At 38.5% G+C, this 19,577-nt stretch overlaps 2 protein-coding genes across 10 annotated transcripts in view; one reads left to right on the top strand and one right to left on the bottom strand.

The window, feature by feature from the left end:
- Positions 1-14,167, top strand: part of CSTF3 (cleavage stimulation factor subunit 3) — a 72,308-nt gene extending 58,141 nt beyond the window's left edge. The window contains exons 14-21 of the mRNA XM_070427745.1: positions 1,309-1,452; positions 2,902-3,004; positions 5,920-5,989; positions 7,283-7,478; positions 10,392-10,545; positions 11,231-11,325; positions 13,032-13,092; positions 13,519-14,167. Of these exons, the coding sequence (XP_070283846.1) occupies positions 1,309-1,452; positions 2,902-3,004; positions 5,920-5,989; positions 7,283-7,478; positions 10,392-10,545; positions 11,231-11,325; positions 13,032-13,092; positions 13,519-13,721 (1,026 nt within the window). The 3' untranslated portion in view covers positions 13,722-14,167. The remainder of the gene's footprint in view (positions 1-1,308; positions 1,453-2,901; positions 3,005-5,919; positions 5,990-7,282; positions 7,479-10,391; positions 10,546-11,230; positions 11,326-13,031; positions 13,093-13,518) is intronic.
- TCP11L1 (t-complex 11 like 1) overlaps positions 13,039-19,577 on the bottom strand; it is a 32,409-nt gene continuing 25,870 nt past the window's right edge. For 6 of the 9 annotated variants that reach the window (XM_070427746.1, XM_070427750.1, XM_070427748.1 and 3 more), the window contains one exon: positions 13,039-18,759. In XM_070427746.1, the coding sequence (XP_070283847.1) occupies positions 18,557-18,759 (203 nt within the window). In that variant the 3' untranslated portion in view covers positions 13,039-18,556. The remainder of the gene's footprint in view (positions 18,760-19,577) is intronic. The other 3 variants (XR_011472954.1, XR_011472955.1, XR_011472956.1) reach the window with 1 other exon arrangement.

The raw sequence follows: 19,577 nt of genomic DNA, 5'->3' as shown, positions 1-19,577 counted from the left end.
GTGAATCATGGGACCATCATGATGATGAATTATGGGAATCATCATCCAGTGACATTTGTTCATCATAATTAAATATAAAACACTTCAGTGGCTCCCAAACATTCTCACGTGACCCAATTGTAGTCAACCCTTCTTTTTTCCCAATCTCTGTCAGTTACTGATCTGTTCTCTACTCAGTCTTCTTTTTTTTTTAATGCAGCAATATGGCATAGCTACTGTGGCACTTTCTCTAACACCTTCATTGTGATCGTGGCTGGAGCCATTTATGCCACATAACTGTAGCATAATAAATATTTATTTTTAAATAAATGGAGGCAGGAGAAACAAGCATCCTGAGAAGAGATTGGACAGAAACTCACTTTGACCTGAATACTGCTCTGTAATAATGGTTTTCCAAGTCCTGAGTTTTGTAAAAGTACCATGGGTGCGAGATCCAGAAAACGTAATGAGGATGAAGATTCACCAAAGAAGCTCTATCTCTTGGTCACCTATGTACCTTGTCACCACTTTCAAAAATCTGCAAATACTTAATGTTGATGAAAACTAACTGCTGATTGTTTACTAAAGTTATAAAACTGCCTCCTCCCCCCCAAAAAGTGAAATTAAACATATATACATATTTTTTTAATATTTTATTGGTTTTTTACAGAGAGGAAGGGAGAGGGATAGAGAGTTAGAAACATCGATGAGAGAGAAACATCGATCAGCTGCCTCCTGCACACTCCCCATTGGGGATGTGCCCGCAACCAACGTACATGCCCTTGACTGGAATCGAACCTGGGACCCTTCAGTCCGCAGGCCGACGCTCTATCCACTGAGCCAAACCGGTTACGGCTAAACATATATTTTAAGTGTGCTTGAATTATATAAAAACTTGAGTTTTCTAGGTGGTATTCATTAATGGAGTGTTTTCTAGTAGTTTCACTTTTATTTGTTAATAGGGAAATTAACAAATTCCTTAATTACTAATTTCACGATCTGGAATTACATAGTGGTAATAAGTGCACAATCTTGTAAAAAAAAAACTCATTGAATTAATTACACACTTAAAGGGTGAATTTTGTGGCATGTGAATTATATCTCAATTTTAAAAAAATAATGTGCATGCATCTTTAATACCGGAACAAATTTTCTCATGGATTTAAATAGTGCAATGTCTATAATCTTACTTTCTGATTTCTTGGTTATTCAAGATTTATTTCTTATACAGAAAATATATTAATATTAAAGTAACAGAAGGCAGTTTCGAACACTACACGGATCACATTCTGCCTTATTTATAGAACACAAATACTTGGTTTTACATAGGTATATATCCAGTATATGAAATTTGCAAGAAGAGCAGAAGGTATCAAATCTGGAAGAATGATATTTAAAAAAGCAAGAGAAGATACCAGAACCCGCCATCATGTCTACGTTACTGCGGCACTCATGGAGTATTACTGTAGTAAAGTAAGTACTGAAATAAAATATAACGATGAAATAATTTCCTTCATCTGAGATACTTAATTGAAAGAAAGATAGAGTCCTAGTTCTTGCCATTAGGCTTTAATTACTCTTGTCATAAAGGAAGTCTTTTAAAAATATATATATTTTTATTGATTTTAGACAGGAAGGGATAGGAAGAGAGAGATAGAAACATCAATGATGAGAGAGAATCATTGACTGGCTGCTTCCTGCACGCTCCCTACGGGGGATCGAGCCTGCAACCCAGGCATGTGCCTTTGATTAGAATCAAACCTGGGACCCTTCAGTCCGCAGGTAACGCTCTGTCCACTGAGCGAAACCAGCTAGGGCAGTGGTAGGCAAACTCATCAGTCAACAGAGCCAAATATCAACAGTACAACGATTGAAATGTCTTTTGAGAGCCAGATTTTTTAAACTTAAATTATATAGGTAGGTACATTGTTATTAACTTAATTAGGGTCCTCCTAAGCTGGCCTTTGCTAAAAACGTCCTCAATCTGATTGAGGTACATTTGCTGAGGTCGACTTCTTCCAACTCTCCCATCCACACTCGTCTTATATACTTGTTTCGTCTATCTTTTGTCACCCGTGCACGATTTGTGGACGTGACTAGCACTAACCGCTGCACAATGAGACTGCTGACTGACTGGCTCACTCAACTCGAGCATGAATCGCACGTGCCTCCCCCGCACTGCGTATCCCGCGGCCCACCTGCGCCGCGTCTCTCGTCGCCCAACCGAGTGACACCCCCCACTTCTTCTAACGCCACTTCTTCAAAATAGACTCACCCAGGCCGAAAACCGACTTCTGCACATGGGCCACGAAGTTTCAATCGCACTGTATGTCCGTGCCCGCACATGGTATTTTGTGGAAGAGACACACACAAGGGGCCAAAGAGCCGCATGTGGCTCGCGAGTGGCGGTTTGCCAACCACTGAGCTAGGGCATAAAGGAAGTCTTAAGTACATCTGTGCAATTACATGGAGCATCATCCCAAACCCTCACTGCCTGCTCATTTCTACCTTATTAAACTCCATATTTCTGAATCTAAACCCCCTTGAGTAGTTTTTAGCACAGTAATTTTTACTTAATATGGTATTAATTTTCATTTTATTGCTCTTTTTAAAAAATATATTTTTATTGATTTAGGAGAGGGAGAGTGATAGAAACATCAATGATGAGAATTATTGACCAGCTGCCTCCTGCAAGCCCCCTACTGGGGATCGAGCACCCAACCTGGGCATGTGCTCTGACCGGGAATCGAACTGTGACCTCTTGATTCATAGGTTGATGCTCAACCACTGAGCCACACGGGCAGGGTTCCATTTTAATTCTTAATGTAACTTGTCACATTTAGGTACTGTAGTTTTAATATCCTTTTGAGTATCTTGTCTGACACTTCATGGAAATCAGTACTTTCCTCTCTCTATTTCTAGGACAAATCTGTTGCCTTTAAGATTTTTGAGCTGGGGCTAAAGAAGTATGGAGACATTCCAGAATATGTTCTGGCCTATATTGACTACCTTTCTCACCTCAATGGTAAGTAGATCTATAATGATTACATAATATTAAGCCATCAATGTTATTCTCTGAAATTATGTTGCTGGATTTTTTCCTTCTCAATGTATTATAATCATGTTATCACACCAGAATCAGGCACTTGATAGTCACTCAGGAAATATTTGTGGCCTGTCAACCAAGAATTTATATTTATTGAGAAATGGTAGGTGCCTTTTGACTCTGCAGAATGGTCTTCAATGCATCATCAGTAAATTCCCATCAATAGTAGGATAAAGCTGTATATTTAGAGTTGGAGACAGAGTTGTCCATGCTCATCTCTGATGACTCTGGGTAAATTGTCTCTTGTGTGGGGAAAGGGGTAAGGGGTGATAGGACAGGACAGACAAAAAACTATAGCCAACAAAACTCAAAGGTGCCCAAGTAGTAAAGTAAAATGCTTTGAGGCTACTGGGGAACCAACTTCAAAACCAAACATTATGTTTATTTAGCATCTTTATTTTTATTTCCCTGTTCTATTATAATAATAATGGCCATCCATTGCTGAGTTCCTACCTTATACCAGGCACTAAGCTAGGGTATTCATATATACTGTACATGTATATCTCATTTAGTCCAGTTACCCACAGCCCAGGATAGGTTTTGACCAAAAAATGGTATCATAAAAATTGATTTAAGAAACAAATATACAAGTATATGCCATGTGAATGATTATAGAATTAGATATCACAGGTATTGACCAATGATTTTAATCATAGTTTCAGGAAATTTATAACATTCTGTATACCTAAATAGTAGAAAAGAATACAACTTATATATGATTTTGTATTTCAGCTTAGTGATTCTACACTCTGGAAAAGGACTTAACTTCAAAAAGTGAGACAGTGGAGCATTTAATTAAATTTTTTTTCTTGTATGAAATTAATGTTCCTCACTAATTTTTAACTATTTTGCTTGATTTTTTTTTTTTAGAATAGTTACTAGTATGTATAATATTTGCTATTCTAAAATTGAGGACGATATCTGATGTAGGCATTTTTGTCTTCCAGCCTCAGTGTTTTAGATAGTCTTCCATTCATTTATCCATCCACTCATCTATCCATCATTTATCTATTCAGTACCTTCTGGTTCCTAGGGCCTGGGAATAGCAAGGTGAATAGGACTCCATTCTTCCCCTCAGAGCATTCTCATGGGGGAATCATATGTATAAACATAATTGCATCATTATTTGGTCCTTAATTAAAGCATGAGTTCTGGGATTAGGTGTATGAACTTGTTTCGGGTTTCTCACCTGCAGAACAGTCATAGTAAATACCTTTCATATGATAAGTTGAGAGGATTATATGAAGTTTTGACTTTTATATGGATGTAGTAAGCATGCTATATATAAATGTTAACTACTTAGGATATGGTGGCAATCATGAAAAAATGTGCTAAATTCTGTAATAGAGCCCTGGGTGAAGTACTTTGGAGGCATAGAGAGGAGAGTATAATTTAAGTTCTAGAGCTATGCTGTGCTATTATGGTAGCCATTAGACTACTGAGTTTTGAACATTTGCAGTGCAGCCAGGCCAAAATGAAATGTGGTGCCAGGGTAAAATAACAGATTTCAAAGAGTTAGTATGAAAACAAAAAAAAGGTAAATAAAATATCTTAATTTTTCACATTGATAGCATGTTAAAATGATAATTTAGATATATTGGGTTAAATAAAATACATTAAAGTAAATCCCACCATTTTTACTCTTTATTTTTTTATTTTATTGATTTTCCGAGAGAGAGGAGAGGGAGAGATAGAAACGTTGATAAGAGAAAAACATCCATCGGCTGCCTTCTGCATGCTTCCTACTGGGGATCGTGCCCATAACCCAGGCATGTGCCCTGAGCCAGCAACCTCTTGGTGCATGGGACGACACTCAGCCAACTAAGCCACACTGGTGGGATATTTTTACTCTTTTAAATGTGGCTAGCAAAAAAATTAAATTTTATATTTGGCTTGCATCAGATCTCTGTTGGGCAATGCTTTCTAGAGGGTGTCATAACGAAGGGGACACAAGATGGGTCTGAAGGATAAGCTGTAGCTAGCCAGGTGAAGAGAGGAAATGTGTTATTCCAGGCAGAAAACAACGTAACAAGCAGTGGAAAGTTATATGGAATGGCAAAACGTGTGCCTAAAGCAAAGCGTGGAACACAGCAAGAAGAGTAAAATGCAAGATTTACTTGCCACTCTTTGAAGTACAGTAGAGCTCATGCTGCCCTGGCAGGCACCTGCCACCCTGGGCACAAGAAAGGGATGTGGGAAGCACCCCCCCCCCCGTCCCCGAAACTGGTCCCAGGGAGCACAGTGCAAAGAGACAAACTTTTGGGAAGCTTGGGAGCCGGGGCCAGTGTGTGACTTTCTTTTCAAGTTGGGGCAAAAGAGAGAGAACCTAGAGTGGGGCATGTTCTCCTCATTCTTAATTCATTTTCCATTTGCATATTTGTCTACCAGTCTAGATATTATTGTACCTATATAGGAATTTAAACCTAAATACAGAGTAGTCCTGGTGTTGCAAAATAAGAAACTCAACTATATCTCAATTTGAGTTTGCCATCCTTCCCACTCATTGTATTTAAAAATATCAACAGACTGCCACTTCTAATGTCAGCAGATATGTAATTTTCATTATTTTTAAAGGCAAATGACGCCAAGCTCAGACCTGGTGATAGTTTTACATTACAACTGCAAGGTGGGATGAACTATAGGTAAAAAGACCTGGTTTCAAGTTATAGCTCGGTTACTCAATAACAGTGAACCAGATTAACTACCTTAGTTTTGTGAACCTCAAGTTCCCTCATCTATAAAAATTGGTTGTGATAATAGTTAATGCATGTGCAAATACACTGCTGAATTGTGAAACTCAATTTTTTTAATATTTAAAAACTCTTTTATCCTAGAGGACAATAATACCCGAGTTTTGTTTGAACGCGTTTTAACATCTGGAAGCCTTCCTCCTGAAAAGTCAGGGTAAGTCATCATGAAAACTTGCTGGTCAGGTCCTAATGTGGCTTGAATACTTGAATTGTGATCTATGGAATGAACATTTGCTTGTTGAATATAAATTTCAGGAGAAATTTCCCATCTCTCTTGAAGCTTAACTTACAAATGCCTACATGCAATATTTTCATATCTGTTTAAGATAATTTTTTAAAAAAATTTTGTTTAGTTTTTAAAGATACATTTTTAGTGTTTGCATACTGATCAGAATTGTTTTGAGAGAAGCCTTAGCAATTTATTATTGACTATTTTTATATATTTTTCTAGTTTACTATATCCTTAGAAATTGATCTGAACAAATAAGAGAAGTGTTCTGAAATTTTACCTCCCTTGAGAACAAAGCTTCTTATAGATTGAAAGTTTGTTTGACACATTATATTCCTGATTTATGGTTTTACCTCTATCAGTTTTACCAGAGGAACAACATGAAGTAGCGATATAGTGGAAATAGTAAGGCTTGAAGTCTTGGGTTCAAATTCCAGCTTAGCTAACTACACCCTGGGCAGATCTCATAACCTTGCCAATCCTTACTTTCCCATCAAGTAACAATAATCTCTACCAGTGTCGGATTTTTGTGATAGTTTTATACCTGGTATGTAATAGGTATTCGGTATATTACTTTAGTACAGTGGCACATAATGACACTTAGAGCCTCAGAGAATTAATTTTGGCTGTTTTAGAATAGTAGTGAGGCATAAATTGATCCTCAGTGATCCATACTAATGGGAAAAATAGAGAGCTTTTATATTTTTATTCATAAAATTGAATGAAGAATGTATTCTATGTTGTAATTCATGCCACTGCGACAAAAGGTGAAGCCACATTATTCAGGAGAAATTGGAAATCTATCCAGATTGTTTTTTTAGGTCTTCCACCTGGAGTTTACCTTTTCCAGGGTAAATATCTGTCTTATTAACGACAAAGAATAGGAAGGTATGCTAAATAAGTAAAAAAATCACAACAGAGCTTAAATATAAAAGTATTTAGGGTGAGATATTATGATGTCTATAATTTACTTTCAAATACTTAAATAAAAACAAGATAAAGCAAATATGGCAAAATATTAGTAATGATAAAATCTAGGTAATTAGGTAATGATATATTTGTTGCACTATTCTATTTTTCTATAGTTTGGAAGTCTATAATAAAAAAGAGACATAATTTTTAAAAGGGAGGGGGAAGTATAAGGCTTTTTTTAAATAAATGGATTTCCTGCCCCAAACCCAGAACAATTAAGTATTGATTATATTTATTTTCTTACAGAGAAATCTGGGCCCGATTTCTAGCTTTTGAAAGTAATATTGGTGATCTAGCTAGTATACTCAAAGTGGAGAAAAGACGGTTTACAGCATTCAAGGAAGAGTATGAAGGCAAAGAAACAGCTTTACTGGTAGATAGATACAAGTTCATGGATTTATATCCTTGCTCTGCAAGTGAACTAAAAGCACTTGGTTATAAGGTATGTACTTAGGGTCAAGATGTGTGTAGTGTCCTTACTTTTCCGAAGTTTTAGCACACTTCATGGATAAACTTCACTCTAAATTCTGAAGTAGAAAATAATCTAGTTTTAGAATAGATTTGCAGAAAACAAGAAAAAAATTCAGGGAATTTTCTTGGTTTTATGAAACACTGAATATCAAATGTACTGCCCTGGCCAGATGGCTTAGTTGGTTGGAGTGTCATCTTGTACACCAAAAGGTGGTGGGTTCAATTCCCAGTCAGGGCGCATTCGGGAGGCAACATCGATGTTTCTTTCTCTCTCTCTTCCTTTTTCTCTTTCTAAAAATCAGTAAACATATCCTCGGGTGAGGATTTTATTAAAAAAGTACTGAACAAAATGAAATTTAACAAATACTTTCATTCCCTGAAATTGTCAGTGCCCTAATGTCTGATGGGCAGATAGATGGAGGTGTTGGGAAGGAAGAAAAACAAAAGAAAATATGACTGTCATCTTAGGTATTATATTTTCCTCAATAGTTCTTAAAGCTGAATGTGTTTGAATAGATCTTAAACCAAACGTAGCTCCTGGTACATATTTGTAGGTATAATGAAGAAATGTTACAGTTTGTTAAATCAGTAAATTTCCTTGAGGGATCTATATCTTTGAAACATCAATCCTTCCACGGGGCCCCTGAGGAAATTAGCTTATCTAGGAATGGAACTCCTCTGTGTAGACCACTGAGTCATAAGAAAACAAATCTGGCTACCTGAACCTGTTCCGACCAGGAGGAAAAGTTAATCCTTACACGGTCCAGAAATATCCCTTGCTGAGAAAACCGTTGTTGTATTATTTCTTTCTTTTTTTTTTAAAATATATTTTATTGGTATTTTGCAGAGAGGAAGGGAGAGGGATAGAGAGCCAGAAGCATCGATGAGAGAGAAACATCAATCAGCTGCCCCCTGCACACTCCCCACTGGGGATGTGCCTGCAACCAAGGCACATGCCCTTGGCCAGAATCGGACCTGGGACCCCTTAGTCCGCAGGCCGACGCTCTATCCACTGAGCCAAACCGGTTAGGACAGTTGTATTATTTCTTGATTTTTCTTGGTCATGTTAGCAAAGACCAAGTTGGAAATTCAAAGCGAAGAGTCCTAGATTGGTCCCCTTAATCCAGCCAGCATTAGGGTATTCCTGACCATCGTTCTCCATTTCCTCGCTGCCCTCTTTGGGCCTGGGTCTCACTGTTCTGCTGTCCAAACCAGGTTGAAATATTTGAGAAAAATGACTCATAATTAAACTTCAGACCTTTTTATTAATGGATGCTCCAGTTCTGTGCCAGTCCCAAGTTCCTTTTCTGAACTAAGGGGTTACTGCCCAGGGCTGAGCAGGTTCTCCTTCTAGTTTAACTATTTCTCAATGAAAAGCCAAAGATTACCACATGATCTCACTCATTTATGGATAATAAAGACCATTATAAACTGATGAACAAAAATAGATACAGAGGCAGAGCAGCATCGAACAGACTGTCAAACTACCGCGGGAAGGCTGGGGAGGGTTGGGGGGGCGGTAGGGGAGGGTAAGAGATCAACTGAAGGACTTGTATGCATGCATATAAGCAAACCAATGGACACAAGACACTGGGGGGTAGGGGAGGCCGGGGGAATGTCAAGGGGGGAAAAAAAGGAGACATATGTAATACTCTTTGTAATACTTTAAGCAATAAAACAAAATTTTTTAAAAAAAAGAAAAGCCAAAGATATTTTAGACTGTGTGACTTTATTAGAAAAAGTCTCAACTTTGCAAAGATGAAAATGGAAATTCTGGAAGTTAATGAAAATAAAGAGCTATCTCCAAGTAGAACGTCTTGACTATGAGTTTTCCATCTTATATTTCTCTTTCTACTCTTTTATTTGGAAAGATTCATGTGTTTCTGTGTGTGTAGCATGTTAGAGAGGGAATGTGAGAAAAGAGTAATTCCCAGTGGGCCTACTCATTTAGATTTGCCTCCAACTGCATGTGAGCAGAATTTGAGGTGAAAGCTTGTATATCCCTTGATGGTGGCAAAAGAACTCTTGATTCCAGACAGGTAGAGTGACACAGGTTGCCTGTAGCAGAGGCACTTCTCTGGGGTGGGGTATCTGCTAATAGGAGGCTTCCTTTGGAGAGTTGTTCTCGGCCCTGGTGGGGCACTGCCAGATACTAAAATGAAGACTGATGGGTTTGAGGTCAGAGAGGCCTGTGCTCCTAATCCTCTCTACTTGGCTGTATGACCTTGGAAATACCACAGCCTCTTTGAGTTTTCAGTCACTTCACTAAAACGGAGATGTTACTATTTTCCTCATTAAAAAAGAAATAAGGGGCCAGAATTATCTGACAAATAATGGCTGCTCAATAAGTGTTCCTTCTTCCTGTAATTGTATGTTGGGAATATTTTATTTCATTAACAAAATCTTCTTAATCTTAACTAGTGTAAGCAATGATAAACTTTATTTTAGCTTTCATGAAGCAGGACCTCACTTAATCTAGCTTCTTCATTTAAATGGATGTTGTTCAATTCCAGTGGAAGGGAGGTGTCAGAATTGCAGATTTTCTTCCAAATTAACCTAGTGTACTTGGTGCCCAGTCTTACGTATTTACCCACAAAAGATTGTGTCTATCTAACAAATGTCCTAAATGATTTTTCCCCACCCCTAAATGATTCTTAACAAGTTGGGTAAGATTAAAAAACACCAAATCTTTAGAGCCTCTTAGCTTTCCTTGTTGAGTATTTACAATCTTTACCATCAGCAAGTTCTTGCTTATTCCTCTCCATTCTCTCTTTCTGTGGTCTTTACCCAATTATTCAGTGTATCCTCAAGATTGTAGAATTGCACAATTATACTCTATAAGTCCCTTTTTCAGGTTTAGGATTCTTCTGTTCTGCATTTTCAGGATGTCTCCCGTGCTAAGCTAGCAGCTATAATTCCAGACCCAGTTGTAGCTCCTTCTATAGTGCCTGTTCTGAAAGATGAAGTGGATAGAAAACCAGAATACCCTAAACCAGATACTCAGCAGATGATTCCATTTCAGCCACGACATTTAGCACGTAAGCCATAACTTTAGATCCAGTACTGATTTAAATCCAGAGGTGTGGGGGGGCAAGAAATGTGACCTTTCCATTGTAGGTTCACTATTAGACTAGGGTCACTATGACAGTGACTGGACTGTAATCTTTGAACTATATTAAGAATGTCTTTAAAACAAAAAACTCAATAACCCAGATTCCAGTGACCCATTTTGACAGTGATACTTAGACAGCTTTCAGAAATGCTGCTACATACAGATTATCTGTACAGCTGGAAACTTACTTCAGTCATGTTATTTGGTATTATTTATACTTACTAATGGACAGTAGTCCCTCTAGATCCTATTTGAACCAGCCCCTTATGATTAAATATGTTGTTGAATACCTAACTGACTTTGAACAGGATTGCTGAACAAATGACTTGTGAGGCTTAGAAATGGTCTTTGACAAATGGACTTTAGTTCAGACCCTGGGTTGTCTTATGCAAAGTCATCTAAGTTTACTCTTCTGCCATGGGGTCGAGACGGCTTTCACTATCTCACCCTCTTGAGTTTGTTCAAATGTATAAAGCCCTGAACACAACTTTAAAATGTCCAGAAAAAAGCAACATAGACTTGGAACATCTTTATGTACAAATTACTTATTTTAGCTCTTAAATGTACAGAATTCTTCCATCGTCTGATTCTTGCTTTTCTCTCTCTTATAGCTCCGGGTTTACACCCTGTACCCGGTGGAGTATTCCCAGTACCACCTGCAGCTGTTGTTTTAATGAAACTTCTCCCTCCTCCGATCTGTTTCCAGGTTAGTTCACAGTTTTCTTAATAGATACTTGCTCTGTGAGTTAGAGTAACTGCGTGCTTTTCCTCTTGTATTATGGGAAATATAAAGTAGTGCTTTTTTAACTTGTCAGATTTTGGGGATTAAAATTTGTGTCAACCTCACTAATCACCAGAGAAATGCAAATTAAAACCACAATGAGATATCACCACACACCTGTCAGAATGGCTATCATCAATGAATCAACAAACAAGTGTTGGTGAGAATGTGGAGAAAAGGGAACCCTTGTACACTGTTGGTAGAAATGCAGACTGATACAGCCATTGTGGAAAACAGTATGGAGGTTCCTCAAAAAATTAAAAATAGAACTACCGTGTGATCCAGCAATTTTACTTCTGGATATTTATCCAAAGAAATCCAAAACACTAATTTGAAAAGATATATGCATTCCTATGTTCACTGCAGCATTATTTACAATAACCAAGATAAGGACACAACCTAAGTGTCCAGTTGGATAGTAAACAATTGTATAAAGATGTAGTACAGCCCTAACTGGTTTGGCTCAGTGGATAGAGCGTCGGCCTGCAGACTGAAGGGTCCCAGGTTCAATTCCGGTCAAGGGCATGTACCTAGGTTATGGGCACATCCCCAGTAGGGGGTGTGCAGGAGGCAGCTGATCGATGCTTCTATCTCATCGATGTTTCTAACTCTTTATCCCTCTCCCTTCCTCTCTGTGAAAAATCAATAAAATATATTTTTTAAAAAAAGATATAGTACATATATACAGTGCAATATCATTTGGTCATAAAAAAAAATGAAATAATACACATTTGCAAGAACATGGATGGACCTAGAGGGTATTATGCTAAGTGAGAAAAGTCAGACAGAGAATGATAAATAAGATATGATTTCACTTATTTGTGGAATCTAAAAAACAAAATAAATAAAATAAAATAGATTCATTGATACAGAGAATAAACTGATGGTCGCCAAATGGGAGGGGGGTTGGAAGACTGGATGAAAAAGGTGAAGGGATTAAGAAGTATAAGTTGGCCCTAGCTGGTTTGGCTCACTGGATGGAGCGTCGGCCTGCGAACTGAAGGGTCCCAGGTTCGATTCCAGTCAAGGGCATGTACCTTGGTTGTGGGCACATGCCCAGTGGGGGGTGTGCAGGAGGCAGCTGTTCTGATCGATGCTTCCCTCTCATCGATGTTTCTAACTCTCTATCCCTCTCCCTTGCTCTCTGTAAAAAATCAATAAAATATATTTTTAAAAAAAAGAAGTATAAGTTGGCAGTTATGAAATAGTCACGTGAATATAAACTACAGCATAGGGAATATAGCCAATAATATTTTAACTATGGCCCTGGCCAGGTAGCTCAGTTGTTAGTGTGTCATCCCCGTGTGCCAAGGTTGCAGGTTTGATCCCCGGTCAGGGCACACAGAATGAATGCATAAATGGACCAACAAATCAATGTTTCTCTCTCTCTCTCTCAAATCAATCAATAAAACTTGTTTATAAAATCTGAGAATTAAAAAATATTTTTTTTAACCATGTATGGTGCCTGGTGGGTACTAGATTTATCAGGGGATCACCTCATAAATTACATAAATGTCTAACCACAATGCTCTACACCTGAAACTAATATAATATTGAATGTCAACTGTAATTTTAAAAATATTTTTAATAAAAAGTTTAAGAATAAATAAAATTTATTTATACCAAAATAGGGTCCTTTCGTACAAGTGGATGAACTGATGGAAATTTTCCGAAGATGCAAGATACCCAATAGTAAGTCATGAAAACTCCACTTCTTAGAGTGGAATTCACATTGTTGTCTCCTATGCAGGAGAGATTGTTAATCTTTGCCACTTAAGTTTCCAAAACTAGCTAGCCATCTCATAGAAGTACAAAGAAACGGAGTGACCCTTGGCACAGAGACTTCTTCATATTCTAGTTTCACTAAGTAACATGTCATAAAAGCTTATCTTTTCTATTCATGTGAACAGGCACTATGAGACTTCGCCTATGAAAAGTTTTATTGAAGTTAGCAGCTTTTGTCTTTTCCCTTAATTATTGTTAGTAGCACTATACCACGCTTTGCTAATAGTAGGGTGTGAATTAACTATAAAGTAGCCAAAGTAGTACATACCTACTCTTTCATGGCACTGTGATCTTCAGCATCTTCCAAAAGCCCTTTTTGTTTTGTTTCAACAGCTGTTGAGGAAGCTGTGAGGCTCATTACTGGCGGAGCCCCAGAGCTCGCTGTGGAAGGCAATGGCCCGGTGGAAAGTAATGCAGTACTCACCAAGGCCGTCAAAAGGCCCAACGAGGATTCAGATGACGACGAGGAAAAGGGAGCTGTTGTCCCTCCTGTTCATGACATTTATAGAGCACGGCAGCAGAAGCGAATTCGGTGAAACAGGCTCAAAACCTGCCTCTAAAAGAAAACTTTTATCCAGGATTCCCTTTTTGCCTCCTACGTCATATGTTTAAAAGACAATGCTTTGTTACAAGGTTCTTGGAAACAAAGTTGTATTGTCATTGGTGCCTCTATCATATGGTTCTTGAGAAAGAAAACCAACAACCTGTGTGAATTTTACAACATGGAACTGAGAACAGTGCAAAATGGCAGAACCACATTTTGTTCCCTCTTCAAGGGTGTGTTGTATGTGCCACTTGAAGATTTTGTGAGTTTTCAATAGTTTTATTTTAAAACTGGATGGCTTATGATTGTAAAGCTTTTATCACATTTTTCTGAAAACAGTTGTTCTCAGTTTGCTTATGTAGAGTCCTGCCTTATTGTTTGTTTTATTTATGGCAGAATGTATGGAATCTGTTTTGTAGTTTAAAATTTTAAAACAATCCTTTAAAAAATAAAAGGATCTAAAAAAAATAAGTCTTGTCTCCTTCTGCTGCTTTCGTTCAGAATTTGTTTAAAATAGCTACTTATGTTATTTAGCCAATACCATCAACATTACAAGGAAGGGTCATACGTTATTTATTGTGTGTATACTTAACTGCATGTCCTCCCTAATCTTTTTTGGTACTAACTGAAAACATGAGGGATCCATTTTTTTAATATGTACTTTTATTGATTTCAGAGAGCAAGGGAGAGAGACAGAAACATCAGTGATGAGAGAGAATCATTGGTCAGCTGCCTCCTGCATATCCCCGACTGGGGATCAAGCCCACAACCTGGACATGTGCCCTTGACTGGAATTGAACAAGGGACCCTTCAGTCTGCAGGCCAATGCTCTAGCCACTGAGCCAAACCTGCTAGGGCCCTTAGTGATAAGAGATTCCAGGAAAAAAATTGGCTCACTTACCTTCAAAGAGCAACAACAAAACAATTCAATGTGGATATTGTGCTTCTGAACTTTGCCTCCTTCACTCTTGGCTTTTGCCACTTGTGGAAGGAACTCCATCAGTGGAAGGAGGTGGGGGGAGGCGGGGGTGGTCATGAGAGTCTGTGAGGCATTACAATTTCAAACAAACTTAACTTTGTCAATTTAGGAACTCATGAGGGAAAAATAATACTGTAAGAGCTAATTCTTACAAAAGAAAGCAAAAGAATTCTTGAGATTTAGGAAGACTAACTACAGGAAGTGTATTTGAGGGTAAAGCTCCTCTCCTTCACCCTTGGAGAGGGAGGGAGAAAAGCCCCAATACTCTGGGCTGAGGTAGGCAAAGGAGTGCTGCCCCTGGGTGCTCGGGCTTGGAGCTACTATCATATAACACAGCGGCCACAGAGCAACCTTAATCATAGGACCAATCCCAGAAGTGACCTCACTGAACACACTAGAAAAATTGAATTTTGATTTTTTAGTTCTACTTACTTAACTTTTATCACTTTCCAATAAAACTAGGGAAGATTTGTCCTTTAGTCTAAACTTTTAATAATATGACTTCTGGCCACAGAATACAGCATGCATCTCTGACTACAACAAAAAATACATAAATGTGTAGCATGTACTTGGAGAAATTGAATTCTTCCCAATATAATCAACCCTTCCCTCCTCTGAAGCCTGGTTTACGTCTACGGGGTCAATGTTCATCTGGCTGCTTCCAACTCCGTCCCTCCAGCCTACTCTTTTTTGCTTTGTTTCAAGGTATCTTTTAATTTCTTCCTTGACCTCATTGTTAATCCATTCATCGTTTAGTAACCTGTTATTTAGCCTCCATGTCTTTTTTTTTTAATATATTTTATTGATTTTTTACAGAGAGGAAGGGAGAGAGATAGAGAGTTAGAAACATCGATGAGAGAGAAACATCGATCACCTGCCTCCTGCACATCTCCCATCGGGGATATGCCCGCAACCCAGGTACATGCCCTTGATCGGAATCGAACCTGGGACCTTTCAGTCCCCAGGCCGACAGTCTATCCACTGAGCCAAACTGGTTTCGGCATAGCCTCCATGTCTTTGTGTGTTTTTCAGGTTTTTTGTGTATGATTTCTAGTTTCATACCACTATGGTCAGAGAAGATGGTTGATATGATTTCAATCGTCTTAATTTAATTGAGATGTTTTGTGTCCCAACATATGATCTATCCTAGGAAATGTTCCATATGTACTTGAATGTATATTCTGCTGCTTTGGAGTGAAATGCTCTAAAGATATCAATTAAATCCATCTGATCTAGTGTGTCATTTAAGGCTGCTGTTCTCTTACTGATTTTTGATGTCAATGGGGGTGTTAGAACCCCCTACTATGACTGTATTACTGTCAATCCCTGCCTTTATGTCCATCAAGATGTGCTTTACATATTCAGGTGCTCCTATGTTGGGTGCATAAATGTTTACCAGGGTTACATGCTCTTGTTGGATTGCTCCTTTTTTTTTATTATTATGTAGTGTACTTCTTTGTTTCTTACAGCCTTTGTTTTAATGTCTATTTTGTCAAAAATAAGCATGGCTGCCCCAGCTTTTTCTTTCATTTCCATTTGCATGAAATATAGTTTTCCATCCTTTACTTTTAGTCTCTGTGTCTCACGTTCCGAGGTGGGCCTCTTGTAGACACTGTATATATGGGTCTTGTTTTCTTATCCATTCAGCTACCTCATGTCTTTTGATTGAAGTATTTAAGCCATTTACATTTAAAGTAATTATTGATAGGTATGTATTTATTGTCACTTTATTTTTTAAACTATATTCCTCTTTCCTCTTCCTCTTCTTCGTCTTCTTAAAGTAGGCCTTTTAAGATTTCTTGGATCTTTAAGAGGGTGCCTGTGGCCCTACCATGTAGCTCAGTTGGCGAGAGCATTGTCCTGATATGCCAATGTTGCAGGTTTGCTTCTGGGTCAGTGAACATACAAGAAGCAACCAATGAATGCATAACTAAGTGGAACAACAAATCGATATTTCTCTCAAATCAGTAAATAAAAATTAATTAAAAATAATTAAAAATAAATAAGTTGGTCGTTGGTCTTCAGTGGATATTCGTCTTTCCCTGGCAGACACAAACTTCACTGCTTTTCACAGCCAGATGTTATATGAGTTCCTATTCCTGGCCTAGTGCTCTAGGCTTAGAACACCCCACAGCTGAGATATACTTCTGGGACCTCAGCAGCTGTCCGCTGGAGTTGGGCCAATGCTTTCGGATCTCCGCCTTTCCTACTAGTTTCAAAGTGGCTTCTGTAAATCCTTGGTTATAAGACTTCTCCTCAGTATTCAGTTGTTTATTCGGGATGATTGTTCTATGTTTCAGTTGTAATTCGTTTGGTCCTTGGAAGAGGTGACTGTAGTTTCCACCTACTCCACCACCACTTTGGATCTCTGTCCTCATTGCCTTTACTAAAGGGATTCCGTGCATTATTTCATCCCTTGCTGTTCTGACAGCTAGAGGCCACTCCAATAACTTCATGACTCTGCTAATACAATGTCTCTGTCTGAAATACACATGCACATTTTATATTTTTTAATAGAGCAGGTAGTCTATGAGACCAAAATTCCTCTTTCAGTTACAAGATATGTTGGGAATTCTGGTCACTGAAGTTCCTCAAAAAATAGTGCTCAACACCCAGGGATTTTTCTATGACTTTCTTATCAAATAAGTAGTGAGTTCACACTATTTTATCTGAAATTCTAATCCAATCAATACAACAGTTAATTGTATGACAGTGAATTTTTCAGTGAAAACTCCAGACATTTATCTTTTTATATTACTATATTTTAAATATATATATACAATTTCCTCCTTAACTCTCCAAAGTTTAAGAGTCAAAGAACTTCCTCTCTGTAGATATCATAAATCATGTAACTGCTATCATCCAGGCTCAGGAATAATCTATAATAATAAAAGGGTAATATGCTAATTAGACCAGACAGCTGGACATCCTTCCAGACGAAGCCAGGGCTGCGAGGGCCGAGCCCCTTGCACGATTTTCATGCATCGGGCCTCTAGTTTTGTATAAAAGAGTAAGGTCTTTAAAATCAATTAACTCTCCTCTAGAACAAATGGGTTCTGGGGCTCTGGCTGAAACAGGCAGGGGAAAGGCAATAAATAGGGTCAGTGTCAGGGTGGGGGGTGGTGGTGAACAGTAAGACTACAGCCCTTTTATTTTTATTTTTTAATGTATTCTTAGGAGAGGGAGAGAGAGATAGAAACATCAATGATGAGAGAGAATCATTGATTGGCTGCCTCCTGCACGCATGCCCCACACTGGGGATCAAGCCCGCAACCTGGGCATGTGCCCCAACCAGGAATCGAACCATGATCTCCTGGTTCATAGGTCGATGCTCAACCACTGAGCCACACCGGCTGGGCTATCTATGGCCTTTTATCACAAAATACCTGGAGGGAGAAGGGGTTCGAGGCTGTGCCAGAGGGGCAAAAGTCTAGACAAGGTCATGGCTTATGCTCTTTCATTCTTGGGTGTCTGAAAGAAAAATTACCCGGTAACAGAAGAGAAGTCCCAGCTTTCTGGGAGAGACAGCTACAGTCTTGAGAGAGTGGGGGTGGAGACACATGGCAGTCAACCATTCCGAAGTTGAGTGCTTCCTATGAAACTCAAGATAACAAACGCTTTCTTGACTTATAAACTTGCACTTATACATACAAACCCTCAAAATAGAATTCAGTGCATTTTTCAATAAGTCTTTTCAATAGTGATACACAATAAATATATTCTTCCTTTTGGAATCAATGCTATTAAATAGAAATGTACTAAAGAGCCATTTTCCAAAGCAACATTAGAATTGAGAACAGGCAATCTGAGCGGAGTAGATAATATTGCTGCTATTGGGAGCATACGTGTTAGGATCTAACAAGGATCTTACTGAGGACTGCATCATAGTAGGGACTGAAGACCATCTTGTTATAGTTGACCAGACGAACAAATTTAATAGCAACTTCCTCCAGCTCTTTGTGGATTGGACCCAATCCCCCAGGTATTGTGGGCAATGCCTTCTCGTGGCCTGAGGCAAGGTAGGTTTCTAAGAAGGTCAGGATTCGGGAATCTGTGATAGAAAAGAATACAATTAGTTGTTTCTTGTCCAGGGTGACTTTATAAACATGGTTATGCTTCCATTTCTAACTTAAACATCATCTTTTTAGGAAAGTCTTTCCTGACCACCTCCCAGATCAGGTACCCAGAGCACCTTGGACTTCTGAATAGTCATCACATTTGCATTGTTTCCTCTCCCCCTCTAGATGGTTAGTTTTATGAAGGTAGAACTCATGCTTATTGTGTTCTCTCCCCAGCATCCAGCACAGTCCCTGGCATGAAACCTGGCCCCTATAAAAGCTCAAAATACATTTGGAAAGCAAGAACAAATGTATGGATAAATGCTGGGAAACCAGAGCATTAACAGGTTCTGCTCTCAGAGGAGCAAGTCATACTGCGACCAACATGAGCCATTGTTGAAGATCACATAAAAAAAAGTGGGATAAAAATAAAGCAGGAATCACAAGTTCAAAAGCAGAAAGAAGATTCCCGCACTGATGGCTTGTGATCTGTCTTTTCCCACTAAGTCCGTATGAAAGAAGCATGAACTTCCTTCTTCAATGCCTACCATGGGAGGCCATGGAGTTGGTGGCATTTGTGAAGTTGTCCTACTCTGAGGAATAATTTAGGTTGATGCTTTTTTAGCCCATTCCCTTATACAATGCTTCTGCACTTTCCTGTGTCCTCATTAGCCAAAAAATTGTGAGTACAAGCCATGTTTCTTACAGATTTTATTACAAAAGCAATAGGAACATTTATATTGAATGGGCTTTTCCACACTACTTGCCCACACCCTGCCCTGGGGAACCCTCTCAGGAATAAATGACTTAC

Source organism: Myotis yumanensis, unplaced genomic scaffold (genome assembly GCF_028538775.1).
Source record: "Myotis yumanensis isolate MYYU_CA2020_CCGP unplaced genomic scaffold, mMyoYum1.0.hap1 SCAF_10, whole genome shotgun sequence".
Classification (NCBI taxonomy): Eukaryota; Metazoa; Chordata; class Mammalia; order Chiroptera; family Vespertilionidae; genus Myotis; species Myotis yumanensis.
Note: the sequence above shows the minus strand (reverse complement) of the source record. Positions and strands in the feature narration are given on the sequence as shown.